The 14,978-nt window shown below is 45.4% G+C and overlaps 1 protein-coding gene across 3 annotated transcripts in view; it reads right to left on the bottom strand.

Moving 5' to 3' along the window:
* The window catches only part of znf423 (zinc finger protein 423), a 119,229-nt gene extending 104,540 nt beyond the window's left edge, over nucleotides 1–14,689 (bottom strand). For all 3 annotated transcript variants that reach the window (XM_018726645.2, XM_018726646.2, XM_018726647.2), the window contains exon 1: nucleotides 13,977–14,689. In XM_018726645.2, the coding sequence (XP_018582161.1) occupies nucleotides 13,977–14,016 (40 nt within the window). In that variant the 5' untranslated portion in view covers nucleotides 14,017–14,689. The remainder of the gene's footprint in view (nucleotides 1–13,976) is intronic.
* Between the last annotated feature and the right edge of the window lie 289 nt (nucleotides 14,690–14,978).

Genomic DNA, 14,978 nt, shown 5'->3' with positions numbered 1-14,978 from the left:
AACTACCAGAAATACTGGCTCTGCGCTAGTGGTGCAGCTTGCAAATAAACATTGCTTACAAGCATGTAATAAATAAATACTGATATTCATTAATTATTAGCAAATAAAGGCCTAATACATTTACTATAATATACATTACTGTATGTTCTTTGTCACAAAACATCATGGATGTCACGCCCTCCCACCGCGTGCCCAACAACCGCACCTGCATGAGATTAAGGAAGCCGAGTATAAAAGCAGCGGCTGGAAACACCTGATTGTGGAATCTCACAAATTAGAAAGACACAACTTGCAACTCGCTCCATGACCTGCCTCCTTTGTTTGCTCCTTGTTCTCTCCTCCCCGTTCCTCTCCGCTCCTCTTTCCTCCTTGTCCCCTTGTCCTCATCTTGGATGATCCTCGTCTCTTCAAACTACGGCTTCGCTTCATTGACACCGGCTTTGTGTTATTCTCCGAACAACGTTTACAGATCACCTGACCCTCGCTCGGCCCCGACCACACCTTCGTCTTGCCCCAACCGGACCACAGCACTTGCAACTGAGTCTGTCAAATCAGCCTCACCAACATGACAATGGACAAAGATAAGAAATCATTATACAACACTGGAAATAATCTAGTGTTTATTTTCAATTTGTAATGTGTTATTTCAACTGTGTGGAGTTTGCATGTTCTCCTCGTGTCTATGTGGGTTTCTTCCCACAGTCCAAAGACAGGCTTTTCAGGTTCACCCACAGTGTGTAAGTAATAGAGAGAGTGTGTTCCATGGATGTATGGATGAATGACCCAGTGTAAGCAGTGTATCCAGCAGTGTAAGTTACCTTGGTGAATAAGGTGTGTGGGCTGATAACACTACATAGTATCCATTGTAAGTCGCTTTGGAGAAAAGTGTCTGCTAAATAAATAAATGTAAATGTAACTATAAATATAACTAGAAAATATAACTATATACGGGCATACCCAAAGATAGAACCATTTGAGCTATGAGAATTTGACTTTACAAGGAGTTTCATTTAACACCCAGCTTACGAGGCACTTCTCATTTCTGAAGAACAAATGAACCCTTCAACAGCTGAGTGGCAGGAGACATTAACATTTATACAGAGGCATTTACATTTAATTATTGCAGAGACTTCACCAAAGCAAGGCACTATGATTAAACAGTAGCATGCGCACACCTTTGTCCTATGTTACTTACAGTGCTAGATACACTTGACTAAACCCAGACAGTCATAGTGTTATAGAGTAATTAATGGGGGAAAACTTTATGTTGTGTCAAGATAACTATTTTATTAAAGTAGCTGTCCATGGTAATGGAATTTGGTGATACTTTAGCATCAACTGGTGTCAATTTTTAGGCTGAGTGAAATAAAAATCTTTACATTTGAAACTAATGGTAATTATGTCTTTGATTTATGAGAATTCACCTTATAGTGAAGAGTTTTCAGGAAAACATCACCACCATAAGGTAATGAGAAGACTATTGCCATTTTCCAACTGTATAACTAAAATGATATGAATCATAGGACCTCACAGGACACTCTTAGCAGAAAAGTCCAGTTTTCTGCAGGGTTTTTGGTCTCAAACCCTGATGTTAACCAAGCCATGACTGTAAATACCTGTTTCAACAAGGTCTGAAAGAAAGGTAGCTCTGCAAAAAAGCACACACACACACACACACACACACACACACACACACACACACAAACACAGTCTGAAACTGCTTGTACCAAGTAGGGTCGCTGCGAACTGGAGCCTAACCCGGCAACACAGGGCGGAAGGCTGGATGGGGAGGGGACACACCCAGGACGGGACACCAGTTTGTCGCAAGGCACCCCAAGCAGGACTCGAACCCCAGACCCACCAGAGAGTGAGATCCAACCAAGCCCGCCGGGCCACTGTACACCCTGCAAAAAAGCAGCTCTGAGAAAAAATAAAAGAGATGCAAGTTCTCCCTCACAAGAGGTCTCAGCAACCCCTGACCCCTTGAAACACAAGACTCCTAGATGTCACAGAATTTGCCTTCACACCCATAAATAACTTTAGGATAACAGCAGCAGAAACAGAAGCTATGGATCATCTGAAGCTACCACCACAGCTTCTGTATTTGACATAAAGGTGCAACACTTCCTCCCTGTCCATTCTTGCATTGGCCCAGCCTGGCGAAGCATCAATGCATGGATGACGGTCCCTGCACCGCGTGTCCACATGGGGAATGAGTGAGCCCTCCAAACTCGCTGAAGGATCGATGGAACGAGCCCATTGGCCCACCATGCAGCCCTGCCATATCCCATTCCCTTTCTGCTCTGCTCCAAGGTGATTTGGCTCCATGTGATGGTGCAATGAAGAATTTATCAGGGAAGCGAAATGCAGGAAAGTGAAGATAAAAAGTAGGGATTTTATATTCCATGCCTCTCTCACACACTTTCACTGGAGAGGTTGAAAATCACACCTAAAAACACATCTCCGTCAAGACATTTGACCCATTCTTTTCCACATATCCATATGATGTTGATCTGGTTCTCTTGTGCTGTTATTTTTAGATAGAGGTCACCAGAAATATAGGATTGCATTAACATATGAAAGGGACAGATAGCAACCTTCTCTCTTTGCCCAATTAGCAGAATAATACTAAATATGTTTAATTTTGCTGTATACACTTCATTTAGTTTTTGTAATTTCTGGCAGAAATGGTTTCACAGAAACAGAAGTACAATTATAGCGCAGTGTCCTTATTTGTGGTCTCAGGCTGCAGTGACAAGCTAGCTGGTGTATTTCCATACCTTGGGCATGTTGGCCTTGGAGATGAGACAGCTCACTGTGAGTAAAGAGAGGTATCACAATGATACCAACAACTTGTGTTACCCCAGTGATGGGAAGCAGAAAGTCGGTTTCCATTAAATACAATCCACTGCGACAGCAAGTTCCCAAATAACTTGTGTGCTTACTGCGACTCCTGAAGAAGATACTTAATTGACACCCTCACACTTTCGGCTAGAAGCCCTTGCCCTCTTCTCTGAGCCAGGGAGCTGGACAAGAGTATGATATGGCCTGATGCTTAGGGCTCATAGCAACAACCCCCTTAGAACACAGATGGCCCCTTTGCATCGCTGAATCTGCAGTGACTGCTCTCCCTTCACCATTTTCAAAAATTGACAGGAGGTACCAGTCAGTGCAAAATTAGAGCCAACTTTTTAAAAGCATCAAATAAATGAAAAACAAACTATGTCTCATGATGTAACATACCATACTTTCAGCACGATTATCTTCCGGCATCTATGCATTGCAGCGAATCCCTGCTAAACAGTCACCAGCGATGCCTCAGGGGTCTCTTTACAATCTTTCCCCAGTTGTAGCTGAATGCACATTTTTTTTTTTTTTTCCCCGAACACACATCTCCACACACCCATGTTTAATTTTTAACAACAGGGTGATGTCAAACTTGACATTTTAAATCTCTAACGCATCCTCCTAATGTAATTCCATGTGCCAAAACTTAATGGCAAAGTTTTGTCATGTGGACTGTAGGCCCTGCGAAAGCGCAGTATGCGCTTGCTTGCTTGGTGGCGGAACAATGAGGAGAGGAAGGGAATGAGGTGGTGAGGCCAAGGGTGCAACAACCCGTCCGGGATTTGAGGGGACAAATTAAGGCTTGTTTTATCGTTCGGGCCATCTAACCCTCATCCCTCCAAGGTAAGACTCGGCATGCAGGGAGCTCCCTGACCCCTTCTGGAACACGCACAGCTGGGTCCGGAGGGGTCTCCAGCGTACGTCTCCCACCGCCTCCTCTCCGTCAAACGGCTCGTTAGCGGAAAGACGCCGTTCTTCTGTCCGCCAGGCGGACCGCAACCCGCACAGGCCTCCGAAGCACCTCTTCCCTCTGGCGGGTTTCAGAAATCCCAGCGACTAGGTGAGCAGCCTCCTCACAACCGGTGCGTGTTAAGTTAAACTACTGAAAGAAGACTTTTAAAAAGCAAATGAAAACATCTCAGGCGTGCACACACGCTTTGTAAATGTCATTACTGCGAATCCCTTTCAGGGCCGAGATAGGGAGCGCCTTTAATTGTTTCTTCGATAACCCCGCTGTTTGCGTGTTTCATTATTCCGCGCTCGGCGGGGGGCGCCCGCTTTTCCTGACAGCGAAATTCAATGGAAAGAAATTAGAAAAAGCGGCAGACTTCGACTTCAAGGAGTAGCCGTTCTCCGAGGTTGCGGGGCCAGCATAAAGGAAAAGCGTGCGATAAAAGACTAATTCCGTTCGGGCTAAATACCTCGGAGCGAGCGTCGAAGTTGGCGGGATAAAGAGAGACTACTTCACGCCTCAAATCAATTTACAATGTACCACGGTCTGTGACAATACACAGAAAACGACAGTGCGAACCATATGACAGCAATGCGGGCTTTTTTTTTCCTTTTCTGTTCGTGGCGAAAACTAATCTCGAATGTAGCAGCCCCTCCTGTGGGAAAGCGCCGTCTCCGTCGACGGACCGAAGGCCCGGTTGCGCCACGCTCCCCCCCTTCGCGCGCCAAAGTAAACGCCTCAGGACGGAGCTCGCGCCCCATCAGAACCGCGCCGCTCGGCTTCACGCGCCAAACGCGCGCGCGGAGCTCTAGCGATCGTCGATGGCGCGAATTCGGCTCGGACTGTGTTCCCATTGATTGTGTTCGGACCGTGTTCGAGTCGTGTTCTAAAGAATCGAAGGAAAGCACATCTGATGAACCCCCACTGTCCCAAAAAATCGCCATTATGAATTCTACACTGTGGGGGTGCGGCGGCGCAGTGGGTTGGACCACAGTCCTGCTCTTCGGTGGGTCTGGGGTTCGAGTCCCGCTTGGGGTGCCTTGCGACGGACTGGCGTCCCGTCCTGGGTGTGTCCCCTTCCCCCTCCAGCCTTACGCCCTGTGTTGCCGGGTTAGGCTCCGGTTCCCCGTGACCCCGTATGGCACAAGCGGTTCTGAAAATGTGTGTGTGTGTGTGTGTGTGAATTCTACACGAGCAAAATATCTCAATGGCTTAGTTACAGAATACGTTCGATTTCACAGCAGTATAATTTAAGTATTAAGGCTGTCATTTCACACATTATTCCTGAAAATTTTTATACTGTGTTGACATGTTTTCCTTCAAAGCTTGAAGTGACTTGGGTTTGTATAATAAGCTATTTACACATACAGTATTTAAATAGTTTGGAAGTTAAACTTAAATAAAATAGCAAGTAGTTTTTTTTTCGAGTTCCATTCTTATTTGTAATAAATACCAGAAACGTTATTCGCTTATTTATCCCAGAAAAGCGTCTAATTGCACTCTACCCCTAACTTACTCCAATTTACAATTTATTCTAATTAAACATTCTTATAGCAGTATATTTACCCATTTGAAAGTTTGTGCGGGTTTTATCTGAAAATATTTTACGTCATAATATAACACGCTTTAAATGGGAACCCCAGACAAAACAGACTTGCAAAGTCATGGATGAAATGATGGGGCATCATCTCAAGATAAAATAAAACTATGTAGACAGATTAATTCCAGAGAACTCAAATGATCAAATTAATCAAAAATCTCATGGTATAAATACAGCAGAAACTGTACTAAAACGTATAATTCCATGTACAGAGCACAGGGGTTATACAACAATGTGCTCAACTTTGTGAACTTTCATATACATTAATTTAGCCAACACTTGTCTCTAAAGCGATTTACAATGATATACTCCTCAGCACAGCTGTTTTTTTTTTTTTTCCCCCTGGAACAACTGCAGGTAAATACCTTGCAGAAAGGTTCTACAGTAGCAGGTGACATTAGAACCAGCACCCTTCAGAGTGGAAAGCAATAACCCTAACCACTACACTAACAGCTGCGCCACAGACAACATATCTACCTTCCTACAGGCTATACATGGAGTCTAGCAGCAGCCCTACACAAACCTCCAACAAGCAACAAGATGAGCAAGCTGTATTTGATGGAGGATCAGTGAAAAGGCTGTAAAAATTGCTAAGGCATCATGAGAGAAGCATCATCCTAGGAATAAGGAAAAAGACCATTAAGGTTTTGAATGGCCATCGCGTTTGTGCAGTGTTTGTGAAACTGCATAAAAAGGCACATACAATGACATTATGATGCCTTTTTATGGGATATTGGGCATAACTTGCATATGGACAGATTTCAGCAGCGCGGGTTCATATTCTTGATGACTACATCATCAAGATGATTCACTGTCTAATAGTCTGCTGAGTGTCATGTCCATGTTTTCCTTTTATTAACTACGACCCTCTACGTTCAGTTACGATGATTTGTGGTTTAAGAAGCAGCCTTTTTCTAATAAGATAAAATTTTAATTTTTCTTGTCTTTTTAAAGTATCCCCCATGAGTCATACCCAATACATTAAAAAATTCCTGCAAAGCCCTGTTTGACAGGTGCTGTATCACACATCCAGAAGCAACAGAAGCGATGAAACATTGTGTCTGCACATAGAGAACGTGAAGCAACAGCTCGATTCCACAATCTAGATCTCCCCTGGCACATTCTTTTTATCTGTGACAGAGGGAAAAAAAAAACTCACAATCCTAAGAAAGAGAGCTGCTCTATTGATACTGAACATGTCGGCCATTTATTCTACAGCCTGACAAGACGTGTAGTGCAGCTGTTCGGAGCCTAACAGGAACTGGGTCTTGGAGCAGTGTGTATTGTACTCAATTTAGGTCGCGGGGCTGGCAGGGTAGCTCCAGTTAGACAAACGTCTCAGACGGGTTTAAAGCCAAGTCTCCAAAGCAATAGCCTCTGACCTAAAACCTTCAGCACGCTTGCATCCCCTTAGTCTTTCTCAATAACCAGAAAACTGACAGATTCCCTTTCGGAGTCACAGAAAAACAAGCACATACTATTTATCAGGAGTCCAGTTGGCGGAAGATGCAGACAGATATAGGCCTGCACGGTCCTGTTTCAGAAACCTCTCTTCTTAAAAGAACAAGTTTCCTTCCTCCTGTTGTGACAGACAGCAATTTTAATACATACATTTTACCATATACAGGCTCTGCAAGTCTGCATACCTTCAGTAAATCGCAGTTAAGAACAAGACCGTCAGTAAGTAAGGAGTCTTTCACTTCCATTTTTATTCTGCTAATAGGGTTCTTGTTGCAGTGAAATCAATAGGTCCAGCAGAAGCACCGCAGCAAGTCAGGCGTAGTCAAGCATAATCCTTCGCCTCACTCTGACCCACAAAGACTGGCCGCCCCCCACTGCCGTGGGCCCCCCAACCCCCTGCACAGCATCAGCGCTGGCCAACAGGAGGTCAGGCACCCGGCAGAGAGGTCAGCTGGGCTCCAGGGTTCAGCAAAGGTCAAGCCAGGGGTCAAGCTTGAACCAAGGATTTTTAATAACGGCCAGCCTCCACGGTCGTCCTGGAGACCAGAAGGCTATGCCGGTGTGTCTTCCAAGTGGGCACCAACTCGATAAATATATGTATCAGGCAGGAGTAGCACAGAAGCTAATTGCCCTCTTTCCTTATGTTTAATGTACATCCTATAGAGAGTCGACAGGTCGCAGAGCAGGCACCCAGAGACAGGCTCACGATGCAGTGCCCTGAAGATGTGGTGGAGGGTAGGGAGAGAAAGCAGGAGTAGAGGCAAGGGTACAAGCCCCACCAGGCCACAGTTTCAGAGCCTCTTTGGAATTGCGTGGCGCGTGCATCTGGTGATAATGGTGTATTTCGAGTGTGATCAGATGCGGACAGAGCATTAAGAATTTTCATCAGTTGTTAACAAGGGCCAAGAACCACATTCATCAACATATTCATAGATTTTGACCTTACGTAGTACTGTACTACAGGGGCATAAATAAAAAAAAACACTCAGGAGAGCCATATGGTTACACTGGAACTTGTAGGCTTGTAGGCCTTTCGTTTGCATTTGTGATGATGGTTCACGAAAACTGTGACAATCGCTAGAGAGCTGAATGCACCGTTACGACGGCTTTATGGTTTGCGCTGGTGAAGAGCCAACGTTTCGCAGGTGAACAATGCCTAAATTTGACTGGTTTTAGAATTATCCCCAGCTAAGCCGCAGATGCCGAGGACAAGAAAGAGGAGAGTCTCACGCACATGCAAGCAACATTTAAAAGAGCTTTAAGAAAGCATGCGAAGCCTGAAGGGAAAAAAGAGGCTTTTTTATTCATTCATAAGAAAATGATTTGTTATGTACTTGTACTGCAGTTGTACCCAGTAACACAAAATTTTCCCCTCCATCCATCTATGTAGCTGGATATTCTACTGAAGTATTTTCAGGTGTAAATCTTGCTAAAGACAGCCCAACATTTTAGTTTGGAAGGTTGTGCTTTTAACCACTCTTCTACCTGCTGTCCTATTTCCATATTATTTAAAGCTGAACCCAAGATTAGAAATGCAGGAGAACAGCTGTATTTAAGCAGAGTAGCCAAGTTCCCCTGGAATACGGACATCAAAGTTCCGCGCTGCTGCTGTCTGGGAAAAAGCGGCTTTGAATGAACCGGTCTGCATTGTCCTGGCACATTTTAATCTGCTCGACACTACAATACAATCAACGCTTCAGAGGAAAGCAACTTAGAGCCGGGGGTCGTCCATCGGGAGGCACGAGAGGGCTCAGTCTGGCAGCCCTCGTGGGGGCCAGGACGGGGACGACACAGAACGAATTAATAGCACGAGTCACCGCAGCAGCCCCTTCTCTTTGGAAACGAAACGCCTGGCGGAGCGGGTGCTGGGAGCACGGAAGTTCCGGCCCAGTAAGTCCAGAGCGCTGATAAACGCTACGGCTAAGCCGGCGCAATGGCACGACACACGACTGAGCTCCTACATTAACACAGATCCTTCCATGCAAACTAGCAGGCAAGCTGCTGATAAGGACTCGTCACTGGCAGACGCCGAGCCCTCTGAGGAAGCCCCCCACCCCATCGCCACAGATTGAGCAACGGGCCAGAAGGGGACGCTGTGGAGCAGCACGTCAGGATGCCAGAGGGCAGGGCAACGGAGAGGATGGAGGACATCCGTCTATCCTGGTTTCATTTGTACACACCCACCTTAAAAGTGTATCGGACAGAAAGCGTGGCAAGTATCCCAATTCCCAACGTCAATAATTTAACGTCAGAATACTCGATGGTTTAATTGAATCGCTCATGCTGCGTAGACAATGAAAAGTCATTTAGAGGAGCATTTGAAAAACAATTTTGTGGTTCAACTGCCATTACTTACTCTCTTCCACTCTGTCCCTCTCGCACGCACGCTCACACCCATGCACACAAACAAATATTTTTATGCACCAAGTAACTCAAAACAAAATAGTACATGTGTAAAATACGCTGAGGTGCACATATGCATGCACTCAGTCACACCTGAACCTTTTGGGCCAAATTAAACCTCGTGACATGAGAGGACTGTGCTCAGGTTCAGCAGCAGCAGCAGCAGCAGCAGCAGCTCCGGCCTGGAAATGATTTGCTGAGCTGTGAAACAGACAGAAAAACCCGTGCCAGAGCAGCCCCCAATTTCCAGGTTATAAAGACATGCTATCGTTCAATGTGTGGTGCATGACTGCTTAAAAGAAAAATTAAAATATTTGTTACGTATGGAACTATATATTTTGTATAGATAGCGAAAGTGCCGAACAAACGACTAATGCTAAAATATTACACTTGAACGTGAAAAGTACTTTCAGAAAATATGGATAAATTCAGTTAAACTAAAAGGCACGAGGTTGGGTGCTTTAAGGTAAAATTCCACAAAATTTTCTTACAACAATGAATTGGCCGAATTAAATTCTAAATGAAGTGGCTTAAAATAAAGACAAAAAAAGCACCACAGTTCGACATTTGAACAGCTTTCGAAAGGAGGATTTGTGACGACTCCTCAGTCCTTATCGGAGCCCAACGAGCCTGTGGTAATCCACTTACTCCTTTATAACAGACCATTGACCAATAAAACTTCCACCGCACTGCCAAGACCTTCGTGACAATAAAAGGGCCATTTAATGGCAAAGACAGACGGCGGCACAAAAAACGAGAGGTTCTGGGGTGAGACTCACTGACTCCTCCCTGGCAAATGGACCACGGAGAGCACCACAGCACCCGCCCGTCCCCCCCCCACACATCCACACTAGTAGAGCACCAAGTCACAAGGAGAGGGGTGCAACACCCGCAGGGATTCTAGCCATATAAAGGAACGACCGAAATGACTACTTATAAGCCAAGTGGGCATACTGGACACAAAAGGCTGCCAACGTTAAGCACGGGGCCTGGAGATTTTACACAGCGATTTCCTAAGTTTGCAGCCACTCGGGTCAGCAGACAGAACAAGATCATTTATGTGCATTAAAGGCAGGCTGATTTAGCAAATCTCTTATGACTCACTGTGCTCGAGCCCCCCTTTCCAGTAGAGATCACACTCCCTCAGTCGTTTGCCTCAGCCCAAACCTCAGGGGTGTCCTCGGATATTTATGGACATGCACATTTGCACATAACTGTGGACACGTCTCTGGTCTCAGAAAGGGCTGTTCCTGCCGCTGTCAAGTCAACTAGGAAACCTGTGACATTTCAGGTTACAGGACATCCTCGAAATGTGGCGGCTGCAGGAAAGCCAGGGTCACAGCATTGGAAATTCACTGTTGGCAGTAGGCAAACTTCTCTGCGGAACCTGCTGTTTTATTACCACCGCAGAATATGAGGGAAAAGAACTGCTAATCTAAACTAATCACAGGTGCAAAACAAAAGTGGGAAAATAAAGGTGTAAAACAAAGCAGCAGGTCATAGTAGAATCATGAACTATAGGTGCACCAACAGTCTGGCACTATCGAAAAAGTGTACACCCCCAGCGTAAAAAATTAGGATAGGTGTCTTCACTTTGTGCTCCGCTCCCCAACATTTAACGGAAGAACGAGCTGTTTTATAACACTGCTTTGTTAATTACTCATCTTCAAATAAAAGGTACTATAAGAAGATATTTTTTATCACCAGATATTCCAAGGAATGAATATTGAGAGTAGGGCATTTGTAGGATTATTCATCTGCTGAAACAAAAGCTGTTTTACAGAAATGATTCAATCTTGTACCTATATAGGAAGTAGTTAAAACAACACTACAAGAAAAGCATGAAACTGGAAGTTTTTTTTGGCTGAGCAGAAACTACGATACATAGGCCAAATTTTTTGCCGTCTCGGGTCTCCCAGCTCAGATATTCAAGAATGACTTAAGAATGTAATTATAAACACCAGGAGAACCTGGAATGTAATTATAAACACCAGAAGAACTTGGTGTGGAATGAAGCGGGAAACGGAGGTGAACTGGAACTGATATCATTAACCGCTGAACTCGGCTCCGCTGGCCTCACCCTTCTGGAACAGCGCTTTCGGGTTGAAGGGTCCTGTTCCATCCCACTGACTAGTATAAACCCCACAAACACTCCACATGTACAATATATTATATATGTACTTTCACTCCCGCTTAATATCCTGCAAATGCAGAGGATTTATTAATGTGCGATTAAGTAATAACCACCACATCATACATAAAACAGAAACGGCCTTGCCTTCTGCACACACCAACAGAGGCGCACAAAAAGATTCATTGGGAGACACCATGCATATATTTTGATAGGGACTTCTGTCTCCTCCTGACCCTGACCCTCATCAGAAGATGCGGGTCCAGCGCATCCCTCAGCATCACCTTCACTTCGGCTCCTCCCGCAAAGCAGGAAGTCATTTCAGTCCCAATTACACAGTCACAAGAAGTGCGAAGGCGCACACGTTGCACCGCTAAACGCTTCCAGCGCAGTCGCCTTGCGCTTTTCTCGCTCTGCGCGTTACAAAAGTAGCGCTGCGCGCTGGAGGGTTGTAGTAACCGAAGCCGTGCTTTTGTGTTCAGTTCCGACGAAACGCGTTCGCGCGCGCGCGCGCAAAAAAAAAAAAAAAAAAAAAAAAAAAACGCGGGCGCGATCCCCCGGTGCGCTCGCGCCCCTGCTAGCGCTGCTCGCTCGCCGCGCTCGCGCGCGCCGGTCGGTGGGAAAGGTGTTGCGGGGAGATAGCGACAGAAACACATCTTAGTTACACATGGAAGCGCCTCCGGCTGATGCGCAGCCAGCGACCCCACGGTGTGTTCCCGCGGAACCGCCAGATCGGGCTTCATTGTACATTTTTACAGTACAACATCTAAACAGAGCCAGGCTTTGTGCGCTGCAGGCTTGCTTTTTTAAACAGTTTTATTCATTTTTAAAGCACGATCGCAACGTTTTTTAAAACAGCCCTTATTGATGTCGACGTTGCCCGTAAATCAATGGAGAGCCGTTAACTGTTCGCAAAAATCACGCGTTTTTGCCTCGTGCCAAACTGCTGCGCTGGGCTGTTACGAGATACGAGATACATTTCTGGATTATAATCTTCATCATTTCAGCAAAGGCACGTTTCCCTGTGGTTAAAGAGCATTTGGGGGAACCTTTCATACAGCGTTTGTTTAATCTGTACAATTTCTGCATCTTAAACATTAAACTTGGTCTACAAAGTAGATGTTCTTGTAAAAAAAAAAAAAAAGAAAAGAAAACACAGAGATATGTGCAACCAAATCATGTGATACAGCGAGTTGCTCTTAATTACATCCAAATTTCGGGTGTCTGCATATTGGCCCACATGGTCCAAATAGTGTCCATCTGGCAGAGATGGAGGAGAAGGTGCCAAATGACCCGATGGGTGGACAGTGGACAGTGTGTGAGGGACAGACACCATGAAATCACCTCCAACCTTTGTCACAAAGCACTGCTCTACTACTTGCTAGAACATGTGAAAAATGCGTGGGAAGAAGAAAGGCATAATAACGCCTGCGATACCCCCCCCCCCCCGTACATGTCAAAGTAAGAACCATGGGGTTTTCCTCATGTCTTACAATTACGATGTTAATATTAACCTTTTGTTACTTGACACCTTTGTCCAAGAATTACAATTAAGACAATGAACTTCACAGCGATTTACCCATTTAAAGAGCAGGGCATTCTTATTGTGCCAATTCAGGGTGAAAACCCCGACCGGACGCACCACTGCGATTCAAACCTATAACCTTCCGATTGTAAGAGCACAGCTGTCAACACTATGACACCCGCTGCCTCACCAGCAGCGCTGCAAACATACCTTCATGATTTACCATGCATAGTACCCGTTTCAGAATCGCAGCGGTTCTAAATAATAATGTCAGCGGTCGCACAAGGGAAAGTTTAAATTATTAGCGAAATGTAAATTATTTAGGCGACGGTTATTTTGCGACTCTGACACGTCAGTTCGGTAATTTTGGTATGAATGAACCGCCACGTCCATATCGTAGGAGTAAGGATTTGCAAAAAAAAAAAAAAGAAAAAAAAAAGAAAAAAAGTTTTACATAGATAAATGAGCCCAAGTCCGGGAATGAGACAGAGCTGCTACCGTTTTAAGTTACATCTCCTAACAGCTGCAATAATTCCATCTGAGATGTAAACCATCGACAGTTAATCGAAACACATTCCTGGGGGGGCAGCAATGGCGTAATGCTTAAGCCATTATACTGCCACCTGAAGGTTACCGGTTCGAATCCAACTGCTGCAGCTCCCTGGTTAATGAACTTAAGGCCACCCAGAATTGCCCGCTGTATAAATGGGTAAAACACTGTAAAGTCAATCTTTCCCAGCATTAGTCGAATAGATAAAGATTGACGGTAGCAGGTGAAGAATTTGCAGAGTTGAACTTCAAAATCAAATAAACTCGAGGCAAAGTTATCCCTAAGTGTGAGAAGAGGGGCCGAATTTTACCCCCCCCAGCCCCACATTTGTGTGATCACCACTCACTACGCCTGAGGTCTGTCCGTGGTGCCTCGAAGTTGAATGGAGACTGAAGACTCGAACCCTCCGGTTTTCAGAGGACCCGCCACACGTGTCCGTGGAGCTCATTGGTCCCGTTGCTCTTCATCACGACACACACACTCGACTCGCACACAACACACACTCACCTTTGACGGAGCGCGGCTTGGCCTGCTTCCTCCTGGACATGTCCCCCCCGGTGTGTCCCTGTCCCCTCGTTCCTGATCTTCTCACCAGTGTAAAATCATACAGAGGGGCGGTTTCGGTGCCCTTTTCCACTTCTTTTTGCCTGTTGCAATGCGGCAACTTCTGTGCGCGCGAGCTCGCGGAGTGCGGCGGCTCTGCGAGTGAAAAATGGGGGAAGACAGACGCAACAAAAGGGTGATGATGATGGTTTTATTCCTGGATTCTCTACCTCCACCGCCAGCAACACCCCGCAGAAGCGCAACTTCTTCAGATGGTGGAGCTCAACCTGTAGAATTCAGCGCAGAACTTGGCGATTTCGAGTTCAGAAATGATGCGGGTTCTTTTGTTCCTGCCGGTTAAAAAAAAAAAAAAAAAAGAAAAAGCCAAATGTGTTGCGGCAGATCGGCTTCACCACCACCACCAGTCCGGGGTCCGAGGTGCGCTTCTGGTGCCACGATCACGGCGCTGCGGTAACACCTGATCGTCCGGGGGAATCGGATCCCGCACCTCTCCAATATCGCCACCTTCACAAACACTCATATAATAATTATATTTCAGTCAGCTTCGCTCTTTTCTCCCCTTTTCCTGCAGCGTGTCTCACTGTTGTTGCTCCGGGTTTCTTCTTGATGCAGTTATCCTAACTATATCAATATATATATATATATATATATATATACACACACACACACACACACACACAAATAAATATATATATATATATATATATATATATATAGATATAGATATTTTTTTCCTCTGATCCTACTTGCACGGAACCATCGTACCCGTCCGTTATTTCGCAGGCAGTGGAACCGGGATCGCTGTTTCACCCAGCATTTTCGCCCCCTTGGGGGATTCTAATTTAAATTTTCCGCTTTATTCTGAATTCCTCAGAAGGAGAAGAGGTCTGGCGGCCGCTCGCCTCTCTCTGCCTTTTCTTCTTTGTCCTGACTCTGGTCCTGCCT

This window comes from Scleropages formosus, chromosome 7 (assembly GCF_900964775.1).
Source record: "Scleropages formosus chromosome 7, fSclFor1.1, whole genome shotgun sequence".
Classification (NCBI taxonomy): Eukaryota; Metazoa; Chordata; class Actinopteri; order Osteoglossiformes; family Osteoglossidae; genus Scleropages; species Scleropages formosus.
Note: the sequence above shows the minus strand (reverse complement) of the source record. Positions and strands in the feature narration are given on the sequence as shown.